The 14703-nt window shown below is 41.3% G+C and overlaps 1 protein-coding gene across 2 annotated transcripts; it reads left to right on the plus strand.

Moving 5' to 3' along the window:
* Positions 1-1502: 1502 nt before the first annotated feature.
* Positions 1503-12188, plus strand: LOC130685280 (uncharacterized). Of its 2 annotated transcripts, none has more exons than XM_057508563.2 (5): positions 1503-1770; positions 6289-6449; positions 6530-6706; positions 9218-9335; positions 11463-12188. In XM_057508563.2, the coding sequence occupies exons 2-5, from the start codon at positions 6344-6346 to the stop codon at positions 11608-11610; spliced, it is 549 nt and encodes a 182-aa protein (XP_057364546.1). In that variant the 5' UTR covers positions 1503-1770; positions 6289-6343; the 3' UTR covers positions 11611-12188. The 2 variants fall into 2 exon arrangements, with proteins under 2 accessions (XP_057364546.1, XP_057364547.1); XM_057508564.2 differs by lacking the exon at positions 9218-9335 and adding an exon at positions 9866-9980 and having other exon boundaries at positions 1522-1770.
* The last annotated feature ends 2515 nt before the right edge of the window (positions 12189-14703 follow it).

Consider the following 14703-nt stretch of genomic DNA (forward strand, 5'->3'; position numbering starts at 1 on the left):
AAGGGCTTAAGACGATGCAATCAAGTATATAGCCAAATCAAAGTGATTTCAATCACTGGTGGTAGGCTGATAATATTGACGGTATCGACGCAATTTTCTTTTGTTGTTTCGAAGAGAGGATCGACTTTTCCACCGCCAAAAGTAAAAGAGTGAGACAGATAGGCACTACGAATGTCCCGAGAATCATCCGACCGTGTTTAGCTTTCCTTACGGTTGTCCCGGCATCCGAAAATGTCTGTCGTCCAATTTATATCAAACAGGATTAAGTTTCTGTCGTCGCACAAGATGTTAAGCCTCTTCGTACAATAATCCCGTAGAACCACGTACAGAAAATCGTAGGGGAAAAGGGTGTGTGCAACTAAAAATGACCTTTTCTTGATGAAACAATCATTCATGTAAGTTAGTGGGGACCAGCAGTTCCAATGTCTCCCCTTGGCACACGCTGGTCAGTCACATCCAAATGGTGCCCCATTCCCCCATGGTGAGAATGAAGATGAATCGCTGTTGCTGTAACGATTTCATGAGATGAGCTTTATCACGCACGCTGCTACTAGATGACGTCCCCGTGAAGCACTAGTTTCATTCGAGCACTCGCACATTATTCACGTGTACAGTTACAATGAAGTTTTATTTTTTTTAAAGCATTACACGGTTACATTTATTTCCTTTAAATTGTAGTAGAATCCGTGACAAGTTTTGCCGAATAGTCTTTGTATTTGATATAGACTGCGACCGTCTCTTTGTTTGCATCTGAAACGGATACAGAAGTGATCAACAATACAACAACCCAGCTGTTCTCCGCTAATCAGATTAATCTGTTTCGACCGTAAAGTGGCTTCGTTCTCCTTGGCAGCTTCATTGCCGCTGAACACCTATTTGGCTTCAAGTCGCTAGCCCTCTGCTGATCCGTTCCCATGACGACGCCAATGGTCGCCATGCATCTCCAACAACAGAACGCAATTGATCAAATTGACTTTCTCCTAGTCCTGTTGGGTAGATATAGCATGCCTAGTAACCCTGCGTTCTGTATCCAACGACGCTTCAACTCTTACAGGGATCTAGCGTTGCTGTAGTTTCCAATCGTCCAGAGCTGAAACGCAAGGCTTTTTAGTCAACTGCTATATGCACAGCGTGCGTGCATTCTAGTATGCCCCCGTTCCAAATCAAATGATCATTCCACGACATGTGCATGTACAGCAGAGTATGGTGTAGTTGGACAAAGGAATTTTGCCAGTAGAATGGGCCGGAATAAAACTAGTGCCCTTGCACGCTGAGGCGCCAACCTTCACGAATAGCTAAAATAATCCGTCAACGAAATAGCACGAACTCTATATGCACCCAAAGCAACATAGGTAAAGAGTGTGTCGACATATGAGGCGAAAAAGTTCGCTCCCCTTTCCGCGTTTTGGTATGCACAAGAACCTGTGTCTATACTATGTGACTGTTGGTTGGGTGGGGTAGGCGATCCGGAGGGTTCGGGAGCCGACTAAGAGTTGCCGTGCCTTCAGTCGAACGATCGACGCTCGCTAGAACGGTTGCTACCACACTTCGTTCTTACCGTTGCAGTTGGAGAGGCCAAGTTCGGCGCTTATTATATTCGTGTGGCTTTGAACTAGCGTGTGTTGTTTCAAGTGCTCCCTAGAAAAAAACAATCGTGATCTAAGAAGGTGATATAACTGCAGTCGATCAAACAGTTATTTCGATGGGCCAATCATGTCTCTGATCATCCTATTTCTGTGAAGAAAAAAGAAAGAGAACATCCATCGCAAGGTAAATTTATGTCTAGACAGCGAAATTCCATGGATCTGAATGGTCCGCCTTTAGGATGTAATGCGCGTTTTAAATGAGTCATGAACTCGTTTAGAATGATTGCAGGGACAGTAGCGTGCTGCATATGGAATGGGTCTGTTGGCACTCCACGTCTGCATGTTTGTCCTTTATTTCCGGAATTTTGTTCTGCGGTTTCATGCGCGTCACTCCTCCCGCCTTTCTATTTACACGAGCCGTTTTCTGAATCCTAAGTTTTCAGTCTGTACAAACACAAGAATGGGGAACCGCAGCGAGAAAAAAAAAAAAGAGGAACTTAAAACCATTTGTATAGCAAAAAAACGGAAGAAACGGACGCTTTTTGTGTGAATACGTTTGTCATCCGCGGGATTCTGCTTTTACTGCGTTTCGCCGGAATATTATGTGAGCATCGCTCTATAAGTTTTACGCAAAGAAAAGCGTCAGCAGTTGAGGGTGGGGGGAAGAATAAAGAATTTCCGATTCTCTTTCTTTTGCTCTTTGCGTAAGTAGTAGTTACTTAGAGCGAACGTCATCGAGTTGGGTTTTTTTTTTTTTTAGACCCACCAAAAAACTACAACACCCAATTCCGGATTCTTTGGTGAAATGAAAGAGGAATGGGTGAGAGGTCGTGACAAGGGAAACATACTTCAACTGCCGGTGCCGTCCTCGACGGAACGAATGGCGGGTACAACACTACTACTCGATTGCGCAATTCCCTTGCTAGCAATCTGCTTTTCTGGAACATTCACTTCGTGTGTTTTCCTCGCTCTGTTCCGACGTTGTCCTATATGAGGAGAACAAAATCAAACAAGCAACAGGGGAGAAAAATCTTTTTTTAAGTTGCCCTTTTTTGTTTTCCCCAAGTGATACGGAAGTCTATCTGTAGTGAGGCTGTCATCTTCCGCCTTTCCGCAACGTAGTCCAGTCAACATGCTGACCGGGAGTCAAAAAGAAACAGTGGACTGGTGTGTGTCAAACGAGCTCATGAAAGGTATAATGAAAAAAAGTGAAAATAGACGATCGGAGTAGAGAAAAAGCTGGTAAGAGAAGGTGAGACATACAGCTCCATTCAGAAGTGGCTCATCGACGTAGCCCTTTGGGATGGAAAGGGACACGTTTTCCCGAAATTGCTTAGCAACCTCCACGGTGTCTTTCTCCCTTCTTTATCTTCGTTCATGTGTAAACCGTATCCTTATATTTTTCAACCCATCTGTTCACCTCTGCTGGGTCCCAGACGCGTTGCCCGTTTCCATATTCCTCTTTTGCTCGCTTTGAAGTGCAGTCATATTTCGCGTTGCGTCCAATTCCACTGGTTCCGCATGAACACGTGAAACGACAGAACCAGAAGAGAAAACAGAAACTCCTCAAAGAGAAATGAATTCTTTATCCTACTGGAAAAACGTCACAAACAGAGAGATTATAATGATGCGGGGGAAGGACCCTGCTGCTTTTTTCGCCCTGACTGCACCATTTGACTATGGGAAAAGCTATTTTTAAAACGAACTATTCGCTTACAAAGCGCAACATTGAAAATAGATTTCCCGTGGATCAGCTGTGAAATTTAAAACAAAGCAGAAATTCTAGGATTGCATTTTACTGCGATGCACTGGACCATGTTGAAATTGATGATTCTGTTTTGATGAATCATCATGAATGTATCGACCGCCTACGATGATCAGCAAAGCTGAACAAAGTGTTCCCACTCGGCGGAACCCAGATGGGAACAAAGCGTAACAGCAACATCTCGCCCTAAGGTTTTTAAAGAAGAACCAAAACATAAAAAGAAAAGAAGAAGAGACTAGACGTGGCTACAGGCATACGTAACTCAGGGGAACCAACGACAACGACTAGAACAGGAGCTCAAAAGAACTTTTTGCATAATTTTAGGAATCGAATCCCAAGTGCTGTGTACAGAGATAGCTTGTACAGGCGACACCCTCGTCATCCAAGCGACCTTAACATACAGTCTTTTATACGTACGTGTACAGTGAAAATGGGGGCAAAAAGATACACTACAAATTTTTTTAAGAAAACAAATTCTGATTCAAGAGGGACGCTGTGTGCATGGGCAGTCATGCTCGTATAGAGCTAGTCAGCATATAGAAACGCAGATGGGGGTGGGGGAGTTCGAGGCCGATCGATGCACACATATATGAAAAGTCTTCTTTTTATTTTTCAAGGAAATATCGCCCTTAGTTTCTTCATCACTTTCTCGCCATCTTGCTTTGTTCTTCATTTCTTTTCTTCCATCTGTTTATATATTGAGGAAAAGAAGGGGAGCCCTTCGTTATGCGCTTGGTTTAACTTCCTCGACATCTTACTGCCATTTCCGACTCAACGGCTGCCATTACCATTTAGGTCCACGCCATCCAACCAGCGTTATACTTTGCTCTCCCTTTTTCTTCTTAATCCCAACTGCTTTTGCTGTGCCTTTCCACGCTCCTGCTGAATTAAACGACAGGCACGCCCATCTACCCTACAAAGAAAGGCTGAACATGTTCCTCGATGGAGTGTTGATACTTTTTTTCTTTTGGAATGAAATTCGGTTACAGAAATTAAGTTTTGGTTGAATGAAGATATGGTACGTTAATAATTGGATGCGAACTTGACTCTTTTCTTTGTGGAGTACGTTATTGTTTGGCTGCAGTCCTCACGGTTGAACGAGACGGAAGTCAAACACTGACGCAATCAATAGGCTATCTCATTAGCCATGCAAGATACTCAACACAGTAAATCATCCCTCTTTATATGTACGTCATGTTGCTTGACTCGGTATATCAGATATATAATAGAGCTGATCTTCCGGAGATTTCAACGATCTGCCATTTCGTGATCTATTATAGTCACTGTGCAAATAGCAGAAATAGCGATAGCGACGGATGCATTAATGTTTGATTCTGATGGTATTATGCCGTACCGGATGGCCAAGCTTCTAGCGACGCAGCACGAAATCCCCGTAATAAACGCACAAGATCGTAAAGCAGCATATAAATAATACTGAAAAGGAAGCAACCGTTGAAAAGGCCGCCATTTTGGGTGCCGTTCGCCCAACGAGAGTCACGTCAGCCGACTTGTTCCCGATGTTATAAAGTATCGAGGTAACAAAAATTCCCCTGTCGGGTCTACCTACGGTGGACAAAAGCCAAAACACGACACGCAGGCACAGCGAACTGGGTTGTTTTTTACAACCATAGATCTATATATGGATTATTTTTTGGCGTCCCAGAGTTGCTGGTGTGGCGCAACATGCAGCAAAGGTTGTTTTTTTAGAGGAGCGCTTTATTATGCAAATATTTCGTGCTGTATATATTTTCAAATTGTGTTGGCTTTACTGCGAACCGTCTCTCGCTGCTTCCAGCTCCAAATGCCAAAGACAAGGAACCGTCATTTCCACCGAAGTCGGATGAAACTACACAACTGAATGTGTTTGTGTTTTGGTGAAATGTGTTTGTTTGCTGCTTTTACTGCGTCACGCAATTGATGAGCGATTCAAACCAGGCGACCAACATTTTAGATGGAGTTTTTATTTATTTTTGTTAGTCGGGTTTTTTTTAGCGCAACGATCGTGGGTGAGTCCCGCTTTGTTGATTGTTTACATTTCTGCTTGAAATTGTTTTCCCCGTTCGTGCACGAGTCTAACGTTTAAAGCAAAATTTCACAGTAAATTGAATTTCTTTGTCACGACGGCGATCGATTGAATCTCTCCTTCCTGAATAAGAAGAAAGGCCACTTGAAAATCGATTGTCGATTACCTGTCGATTGCACCAAGAAAAACGAAAATCGTTTCTTAAATCGTTCAAACGAGTAAATTGGCAGTAATTGGACGTCATTCTATTGCCCAGACGTTCAGACAGTCTGAATCCGTCTGGAATAACGACTCCTGTTCAAAAATGAATACAAATGGAGCTAGAAATTTGTAGCTGAACGATTGCGACAGATGATGCCCAACACAATCTGCGCGTCTATCTCCTTTATGATGATCGACACGTTGAACCGTCTGTGGCCTTCTTACAACATGCGTCGTGCAAATCGAAAAAAATCTTCAATCATTGTTGCTAAACAAGGGAGATAGACCATAATTAACTCTCGCTCGATGTAGCTCATTACTGGCCAGAGTAATTCATATACGTTACGTGTATATTCATTACCGCAACGTAATAAACACCAAAACTATCGAACTCTTTGGAGCATCCTAACGAGCTTACCGTGAATGTCACTGCTGTTATTAATACTCGTTCTTTTGTGGTAAAAGATCCACCAAAGGAATACATCTCCCCTGCAAGATGTCTATAGGAATCAAGGGAACATAGAGCGTGTGAAATGATATCGTTGGTAACGAAAGAAATTTATTTTGCGACAGTCTGTCTACGTAGACGTTGAGGTCACGTGCACAGCTGGGCTTTCCTTGTAACGATGAACGTCTTTGTCTTTCGAGTTGGATTGTTTATGCTTTATGTAGTACAACATTCTCATGTCCTCTGTACATTATCCGATACACAGTGCCTCAGCATCTGGAGGAAGCTATTTTCAAGCGGAGGCGTTTCGATCTAACGTCATGAACCGACATCACCATCCGTTGGTTGCATCATTCCAAACAGCCGGATCGTTGACGTGTTTCTTCTTCTTCCTGTTTATTCTACCGCAGTTTTTCATCACCACAGGTACTGCTTGTGTGTGTGTGTACGTTATGCTAGTCGACAATGAAATGGATAGATTGTTTTGATTATGGTCTGGCAAGCAGTCAACGCAATCGATTGCTTCAAATGCGTCTCCGTCAACGGCGAGAATCCCGCCTGCGAGGACCCGTTCCACAATAACTTCACCAGCGATCTACTAGAATCGCCCTGCATGGGCGGACGTAAAAACCGCAATGGTCTCTTCCCAGCCACAGCATGTCTCAAGCTCGCCGGTCGTTACGGTATTATTATCATAATAAATTACACGCATCATCAGATAACTGGACTTTTGCTTCCGCGTCCGCGCCCTTTTTTTTTATCGACGGCAGTTGCATATTCTACTGTGTAGCCTAAGGCATGATGGATATATTTTTTTTCAAATCTTATCTTTTTTTTTTGAAAGGAAAGTTTTCTGTTGAATAGTTGTATTGGGAAAATTGTTAGCGATTCAATTTTTATGGATCAAGGGGAAAGAAAAGAAGAGTTCATGTGCATGTATACCGTACCTGCTGACTGAATATCGATTAACGTTTAGTCCTTGTGGTCCTCCGGAAATGGGTATCATTATATCCTTCTGGGAAAAAAAAAATAAAGAATCGGTAGAAAACGGCGCTCGTGATAGATGTGGATGCGGTACATAGCTCAGAATAGTAATGTTCTATTTTTCCGTTTCATATTTTGGGGTTTTTTCCTTATTGGTAGGAGGGCGTTTTTCTTATTGCGTGCCCCAAAAATATGAAAATTATCTTTTCCTGTAGGACATACTGCACAGAGCTAATACCTATATAGTCGCCGTTCTATGTCCATAGAAAGAAAAGTGTCTTTTTTTTATCGAATCATTATTTTTGATAAAAAATGACATATCTTACACACAGCGATTGATTTATGTGCGTGCAGCAAGTATCCCAGTTAGAAATGTCAGAAATAATCAAGACGAAAGGGAGGAAAAACATCCTGTACGAAATAAAAGTGCTCCAAGAAGATGAAGAAAAATAAAAGACTAGCAAAAAATATATATGTTTGGGTCTCGTGAGCATTAACTTATAAAATGAGGCTTTTACAATATTTAGCAAGACGAACTTGAAATGGGCCTAGAACTCGTTAACTGGGTAATAAATGCTGGGCTGTGTGTGTCATAATAGACTATAGCAGGATCTCCCTCCCCACATTTTCTTGTAGGATGATTTTGTTTTTTTTATCAAGTTGGATATATTAGGCTTTCGTTTACTATGCATAATATTGTGTCTTTGAGAGAAAGGGGAAAATTAGGAACAAAAGAACAGCTGCGTTCGACTGTGTGGTGGCACATCGATCCGTCGTTTTAAAATAAAATCCTAGGACCCAAGATATAGATAAAAGAAAGAGAAAAGATTGGTTTAACTATGCAAACGCTACTGCGATGAAATAGCCACCGTTGGCCAAATCTTGACGGCGCAATGATATTGAAACAAAGGCTATTAAATTCGCTTTATTCATTTCAGTTTCAATTGCTGACTGTTTTAGCATTAGGCCTATTCATGTCATTTTGAATCTTTTAATCAGCGACGGTTACTTCCGAAGGGGTCATGGAACCGTCAACACATGTTTACTAATTACGAGCGGTATAATTGGGACGAAAGCGAAGGCCTAGTTGGCTAATATGATTCTTATTAAAACGCGCTTCACTATGAGGAATGCCTGTAAGGCAAATGTTAGACTATTCCTTATAGGCTACACTATAATTCGACTAACAGAGTGTTTAAATGTAACATGTTGATAGAACTCAACTTGGATAACTAAACAAGTGACCAACAGTTTCAATGTTTATTAAATATTTAATGAAACATAAACACTGCTTAAAGAAAAAACACAAAGAAAGGATGCTTGGTTGAAGAGCTAAAAATTAGGATGTGCAAACGGAACACTTCGTTAAGTTCTTTCGTTCATGCTGGGCGAAAAAACGGCGGAATTGCCGGAAACTCATAGGGGTGGAACTCTTTGCCATTGGGGTCAACATCCTAATCCGGAATAGACTAACAAACACATAAGGAAAAAAAGTAAAAAAAAAAATAATAATAATAGAAAAATTAGGAGGTTAGTAACGCAGTCAACAGATTGGCAACAGCTCGGTGGATACCACAAATCAAAAAACTTATTCGATATTATTTTTGAAAAAGAGGAGACATTAAACATAGGAATACTAATCAGCGGGCTTGACTATTCTTGTAAAAAATTAAAGCCTTGCAAGTTTTTAATTATAGAAACTTTTTGGGGAATTGTTAAAGGTTAGGAGCTATAGCAACAATAATTTAGGCTGGCTTTTCGTTCAGAAGCATCTCCCTTTCACCTTAAAAAACTGGATCAAAGAAAAGAACGATTTCTTTTGCCTTGTTTCACCCGCACAGTAGACGACGTCAGCTGCAAAGTTCTTGTAGAAGAAAAGAAAAAGTTCAGGTAGTTAAAAAATGTTAGTTGTAAACTGTTAGAAATTTGTCCTTTTGATCTACGCTTTACTTTAAATCTTTCAAAAATGTAATCTTAAATCGTAGTATTGCAACATTTAGGAGACACAACAATGTAATATGGTGCATATTCGACGAGCCTTTTGTTTTGTTTTAGCGTCTTATTTATTGCTTGTGCATTAAGTATTGTATTTGATGGATCTTGTGCAACTGTTGCCATGACAAGGAGGGGCAATACCGAAATGTCTAACTAATTGAACGTGCTTTTTTTTGTGCTGCCATCGATTTCACGACAACGTCCACGAGTTTCAGCTGATGGTAATTACGAAAAAATGGTGATTCGTACCTGCGCCCTGGATTCCGGTTCATTGACACTTGACACGGAACTCGTCCGAATGTCCCATTGTGGCAGTTTCGTTCTGGACGGAAGGTCAGCCACTGATATATCCATCAAGTCAACTCCTCTTTTCTCTTTCTGTCCCTAATCCCAGACTCCGATCAATATTAATGCGATATAGTAAAACTGTCGAGAAGAGAGAGGGTCTCAAACCAGGTGCGTTTCCCCAACAACGATCGTTCGCGTTCGATCGCGATAAATCCGACGTGTGCGTTCTTTATACTTTAAGCCATCCATCTTTCAGCGAAGATCTTGCGTGAGCACGGTGCACCCTCCTCTACCATCCGATCGAGAACTGAAAGAATAGTAATTGCGTAACCGGAAAAACGAATAGCAGCTGTTATCCATTAGTTTTTTTTTAACAGGCAGAAGGGGATTCTAGAATCGGTATATGGAACAACATGTTCCGTTGAGCATGCACTCAATCGATTTAAAACATATAGGTTTGATTAGTCATTGATGTTTTCATCTCTTTTTTTTTTGTGTGTGTGTGTTTCCCTTGTTTTTCTTTTTTTGGTTCACATTGGTCAACGCTTCACGAACGACGTCCGATCACGTAATAGACGATACGGGCGAAACGATAGTAGTTAGAGGTTGTGCTCTGGACAGTGGCACGTTGACGACCGATACAGAAATCATACGCATGTCTCACTGCGGCGGATTGTACTTTGACGACAGGTAATTAAAAGAAAAATCAACTATCCCGGTTTCATCCGATTGCTATTCCGAGATATCCTTAGATCCATCGCATGCACCATCATCAATCTAACACAGTTCAGATTGCCTTCCATCCCTTGACGCTCTATCGAATTTCTTATTTTGCATTTCGTGCACACGTTTTCGATTATGTTCGCAAGCATGTGATATGGAATTCCCTGTAAACCACGTACCTCTTCTTGGATGTAAGTTTGAACGCAATGTATTGATGCCTCAGGAAAACAACTGTGTTCTATTCTGCCTGCGTCGTTCACTCTTCTTTCTGTTTACCCAAAGCTATAAACAAGTGTTTGAGACTGTTGTCGTGCATCCAATACAAACTCATAGACTATATGTGTACAGTTACATGGCCCATCAATTTGTTTATGTGACAAAGAACAAAGACGGTACTGCCTAGTACGAAATAGAAACCAACTTTTTACTACATCTCCTTATATATATACGGCGTCTGTTTGTTGTTCAACTCAAAACAATCAACTGCGTATTTTTCGGCAGATGAAAACACTAAAGGTCGTGCCAATGGTGCTCGCACTCAGGCTTTACCCGGCTATAAACATTGGGGTTCCCAAAAAAAAAAAGAAAAAAAAGAAAAAACGGTGTCAGCAGTGAGATATCCAAACGGTTTAGCTATTGAAATTCAAACGCGCAGTGCAAATGCTCGCTGAAGCGATTGATTGAGCCTGCCTTCACTCTGTCCGACAAAAGAGATTGCCAGCATGAGGCAATGCATGGCTTGATGGATTACGGCGGCATCATCACTCTCACTCACGCCCCCTCTATAAATATATGTACCGCTCACGCACAGCACTCTTCCCACTGAAGTCGTTCTATACACACGGCAAGCTTTTTTTTTTGTTATGTATTCAATATAGCTCTCGCTCTTCATTTTCAACACTTTTTTTTTTTCACGAGTCTTTCACAATGTTATTATTATTTTTTTTCTGTCTACGTGCCTTTTGTGTTACGAAAAAAAAAAAATCGTTCACAGACGGCGAAGGATGGAGGGCTCTCAAAGCGAGTGAACCGGGAGAGCTCGCTTCGTGTCTGCGTCTATTTTTCACGTTTGCACAATGACGATACCATAAAGCATACATCACTAATATACAGGGCTAACTGTGTATCAAAATTCATATATCGCTACTGAGTTCACGAAACTACATTCCAACCCTGTTTTATTTTATTTGGCTTGGTTCAATTCAATTTGAAAGTTTTACCATTTAACGTAAATTCTCGGTACTGGCTGGCTAACATTGTACTTTCTTTGACCATTCTAAAAAAAAAAGAAATTAATAGAACTCTCTCTTTTGATTTGGTGACACTTATTCCAATCCTTTATAAAGCTTTCGCCTTGTTGTGTATTGTAACAATTTGGAGGGGGGGGGGCGATTGATGTCTTGGCCTTTTTTTGCTGGTAGCTTCAATTATCTTATTTGCGGTCTATAGGTACGTCAACGGTTGCCTTCAGAGCTGCGATGACGGCGACGGGTGCAACAGGGCGCCAGATCGTTCCAGCTGGTTGCGGATGGCCGCTGCCTCGGCCACATTCTCTCTCATCTTTGGCTGCAGAATACCCTTTCATGTTTTACGATAATATCTACACTTTTTAGTTATTTCCTTTGTGTTTTTCTTATAGCTGTATAAGGTGAATTCAATCGTGTGTCATTTTTTTCCCGATGACTTTGGCTGGCATTTTCTTTTCTTTTATATGGAAAACAAAATATTCTAAGCGTTTCTTAAACCTTTCTTTTTTTTTCAATTTTACTGACTTTTATTAGGTTTTCCTTATTATTCTATTCAAAACTGAATGTATACATAGACTGCATACTGCGTTTGAAATTTGGAACTTGATTACGTCGTCGGTTCACTAAACGGAGTATTGCTATGTAGAATGATTCAAGAAATATAGTATATGACATAAGACATGTAGATGGCAGATTTATACATGCATTTGACTTTTACCGCTGCCAGCGAAACTTGTTTGATGTTTGTCTGCCAAAAATGGTCCTTCCACCTGATCATCGACCTACATTTTCATTTCTGTTTGTTCAATATTTCATTTTCGTTTGTTTGTTGACCTTTGTTCATTTCTTTTCATTGCATTTCGAAACGTCAAAAAGATTCCTACAGCCATTTGCGATACATTTGCAAATAAACTCTGCACAAAATAAATGTACCTTTTGCTTTCTTGGCTGAGTCCTACCCCATACGCAGTTCAACCGGCAATATGTTGATTGGTTATTCATTGCTATTTGAACTTTGGGCAATGATTACCAAAGGAAAATAAAATTTAAAAAATATTGAAGACTTGGCTATATACCACGGCAGGGGACACGTTAACGTGTATGTGCAGCAGCAGCTTAAAGATGTTATCCCCAGTCCATCTAAAATGGATAGACGTGCCGCTGCGTGCAACAAGAAACAGCCGGCCCAAACAACAAATCGATAGGACTTTATTGTTCTTGGTCCAGCATTAAAATAAAAAAGAAAAGAAAACGAATTCTTGTTTGTCAGGTCTCTATTACTTTAGCTGGCCATCGTCCGACTCGTTCTCTATACTTGGCTGTTTTGATTGTCGTCGAGTTTTGGGTTTGTCTCTCCAACCCACATCAGCTGATCGAATCACCTTTCGTCCAACCGGTTCCCCCCGCAGCGAGCGAAACGATGGGACTGGCTGTTTGATCGAATCAAGCTCGCGCACCTGACCGTGTCTATATACACACACAAGGCATTTATAGCCAAAGGGCTACACACATACAAAAAAGAGGCCAACTCAAGTGTGTAATAGTCACTAGCGAAAAGCATATATACGGCTTGATAAACGTAGGATTGGTTCCGTACAAGGTTGAGCCAGTAATTTAATTTTGTCTGGGTCTGCTAAAAGATAAACATCGATGTTAATCAATTTGAAAATGACGGACGTCTGGGATCAAGTGCTTCGCACATTTGATGAGACTCTGTTGGAGACCATTCTCTTGACAACATTTGTTGAAAAGACTAATATTGGTCGTAATGATCGATAGGCCATCAAATTGGCTTCCTTCCTGTGCGCGGCGAAACCGAAAATATGTAAAGAATATGAACCACGGTCCAGTAGTTGATTAGTCGTAGATGACTTGGGTGATTACGTGCTCGTTCGAGCATAGAGAGTAAACTCAATGCCCTCAAAATTCCGGCCATTAGAGAGAAGCGAAATGTATTCATCAGCATCCAATTATTACACGCCAGCAGGCTATACCCTCCTCTTCTTGAATATCATTAATTATTGCACAATACGATGTCGCGGGTAGACGTATCGACCAGCAAAAGCCACTATGAAAATTCTCAGGAGAAGGGGGACGTTTTACTATAATGCCTTGATCACGCCATTTCCCGCATCTGTCGTGCCATCTGACGAACGTGAGTGATAACATTATCAAGATCTTTAGCGGGAAAACCTTGATGCGTGCAACACGAACGCACATAGACCTAAGGCGAATACATTTTTAGGTTTCTCTCTTACGAACCAATAAGGCGCAACGGCGGATGAAACGGTGGGCGTGCTGTGTACCTATGTCTGGTGACCCATAAATGATCGATCCATCGCAGCTCGTGACACAGGGACATCAAGCCATTCGGCACATTTCCTCCGATTCACTTCTATTGTCCTTACTTTCTTGTAAGGAGGGAAAAAAATGTTTACACACACACACACACATATACACTAGACAACCGCGTGTGTGTACACGGCTTCCTAAGCCACATGCACATGACGTTTTGTAGATAATATGACGAAGCTTATCGCTCTTGTTTTGTTACGAAGGGTTGTGTGTGACGAACGCGGTGTGCAAAAGAGCGGCCTGTGTGGGCGACGTTCGTCGACGTGGAAAACAAAACAAACTAGTCGGAAAGGAACGGTATGAGAAAAAAAAAAGGAAAAAGAAAGTCAACAAGTCTTTTCCTGATAAGTTTACTTGATAGTGAAAAGTGAAGCAGGGGGGGGGGGGAATAGAAAAGAAAGAAAATTTGGGATTTTTTGTTTCGCTGTTTTTACAAGAACTTTTACTTCCTTCTGACGAAGAGTTTTCAAATTGAAACGACATTTTTTCCTCATTTTCTTTTTGTTTGAAATGGGAAGAAGACGAAAGAAGCGGAGTGGCTGTGAATAAATACTAACTAACGCAATCAATGAGCGAGCAAGTGACTGCGTAGGGACGGGAGTGACGTCAGAGTTCAATAGCCACACTGAACGACGGACTTCTTACGACGGAACAAGAGAAAAAACTACGCCCACAAAATAGATTTTTTTTTTTTTTTAAGGTAGCCGGCTATGTTGCGATGACGTCTTTCGGTTGTTAAGGAGACGCGCATTGAAGGCGGGTTATCCAACGTTCATTTCCAAGACGTCACGTTAACCATAACTGTTTTTTCGTTTTTCGCAATGAATGGGGCGGACTTTCATTCGCTATGCAAATTCACAGTTATAAAAAAAACTAAGCATCCTCGACCGCATTTCTAAACTGGCACTTTTTGAGGTGAGCATCATTCATTCATCCACTTGAGATGTCACGTCGCATGAACAAAAGAAATCATGGAATTTGATCGTTTCTTTCTTTGTTTTTTTTTTTGGTTGGCATCACACAGAATAATTTCACGTCAAATACTTATTCCTTGCGTGGGGATACTTTCTGTCTACTTGCACGCACTG

This window comes from Daphnia carinata, chromosome 3, assembly GCF_022539665.2.
Source record: "Daphnia carinata strain CSIRO-1 chromosome 3, CSIRO_AGI_Dcar_HiC_V3, whole genome shotgun sequence".
NCBI classification, from domain to species: domain Eukaryota; kingdom Metazoa; phylum Arthropoda; class Branchiopoda; order Diplostraca; family Daphniidae; genus Daphnia; species Daphnia carinata.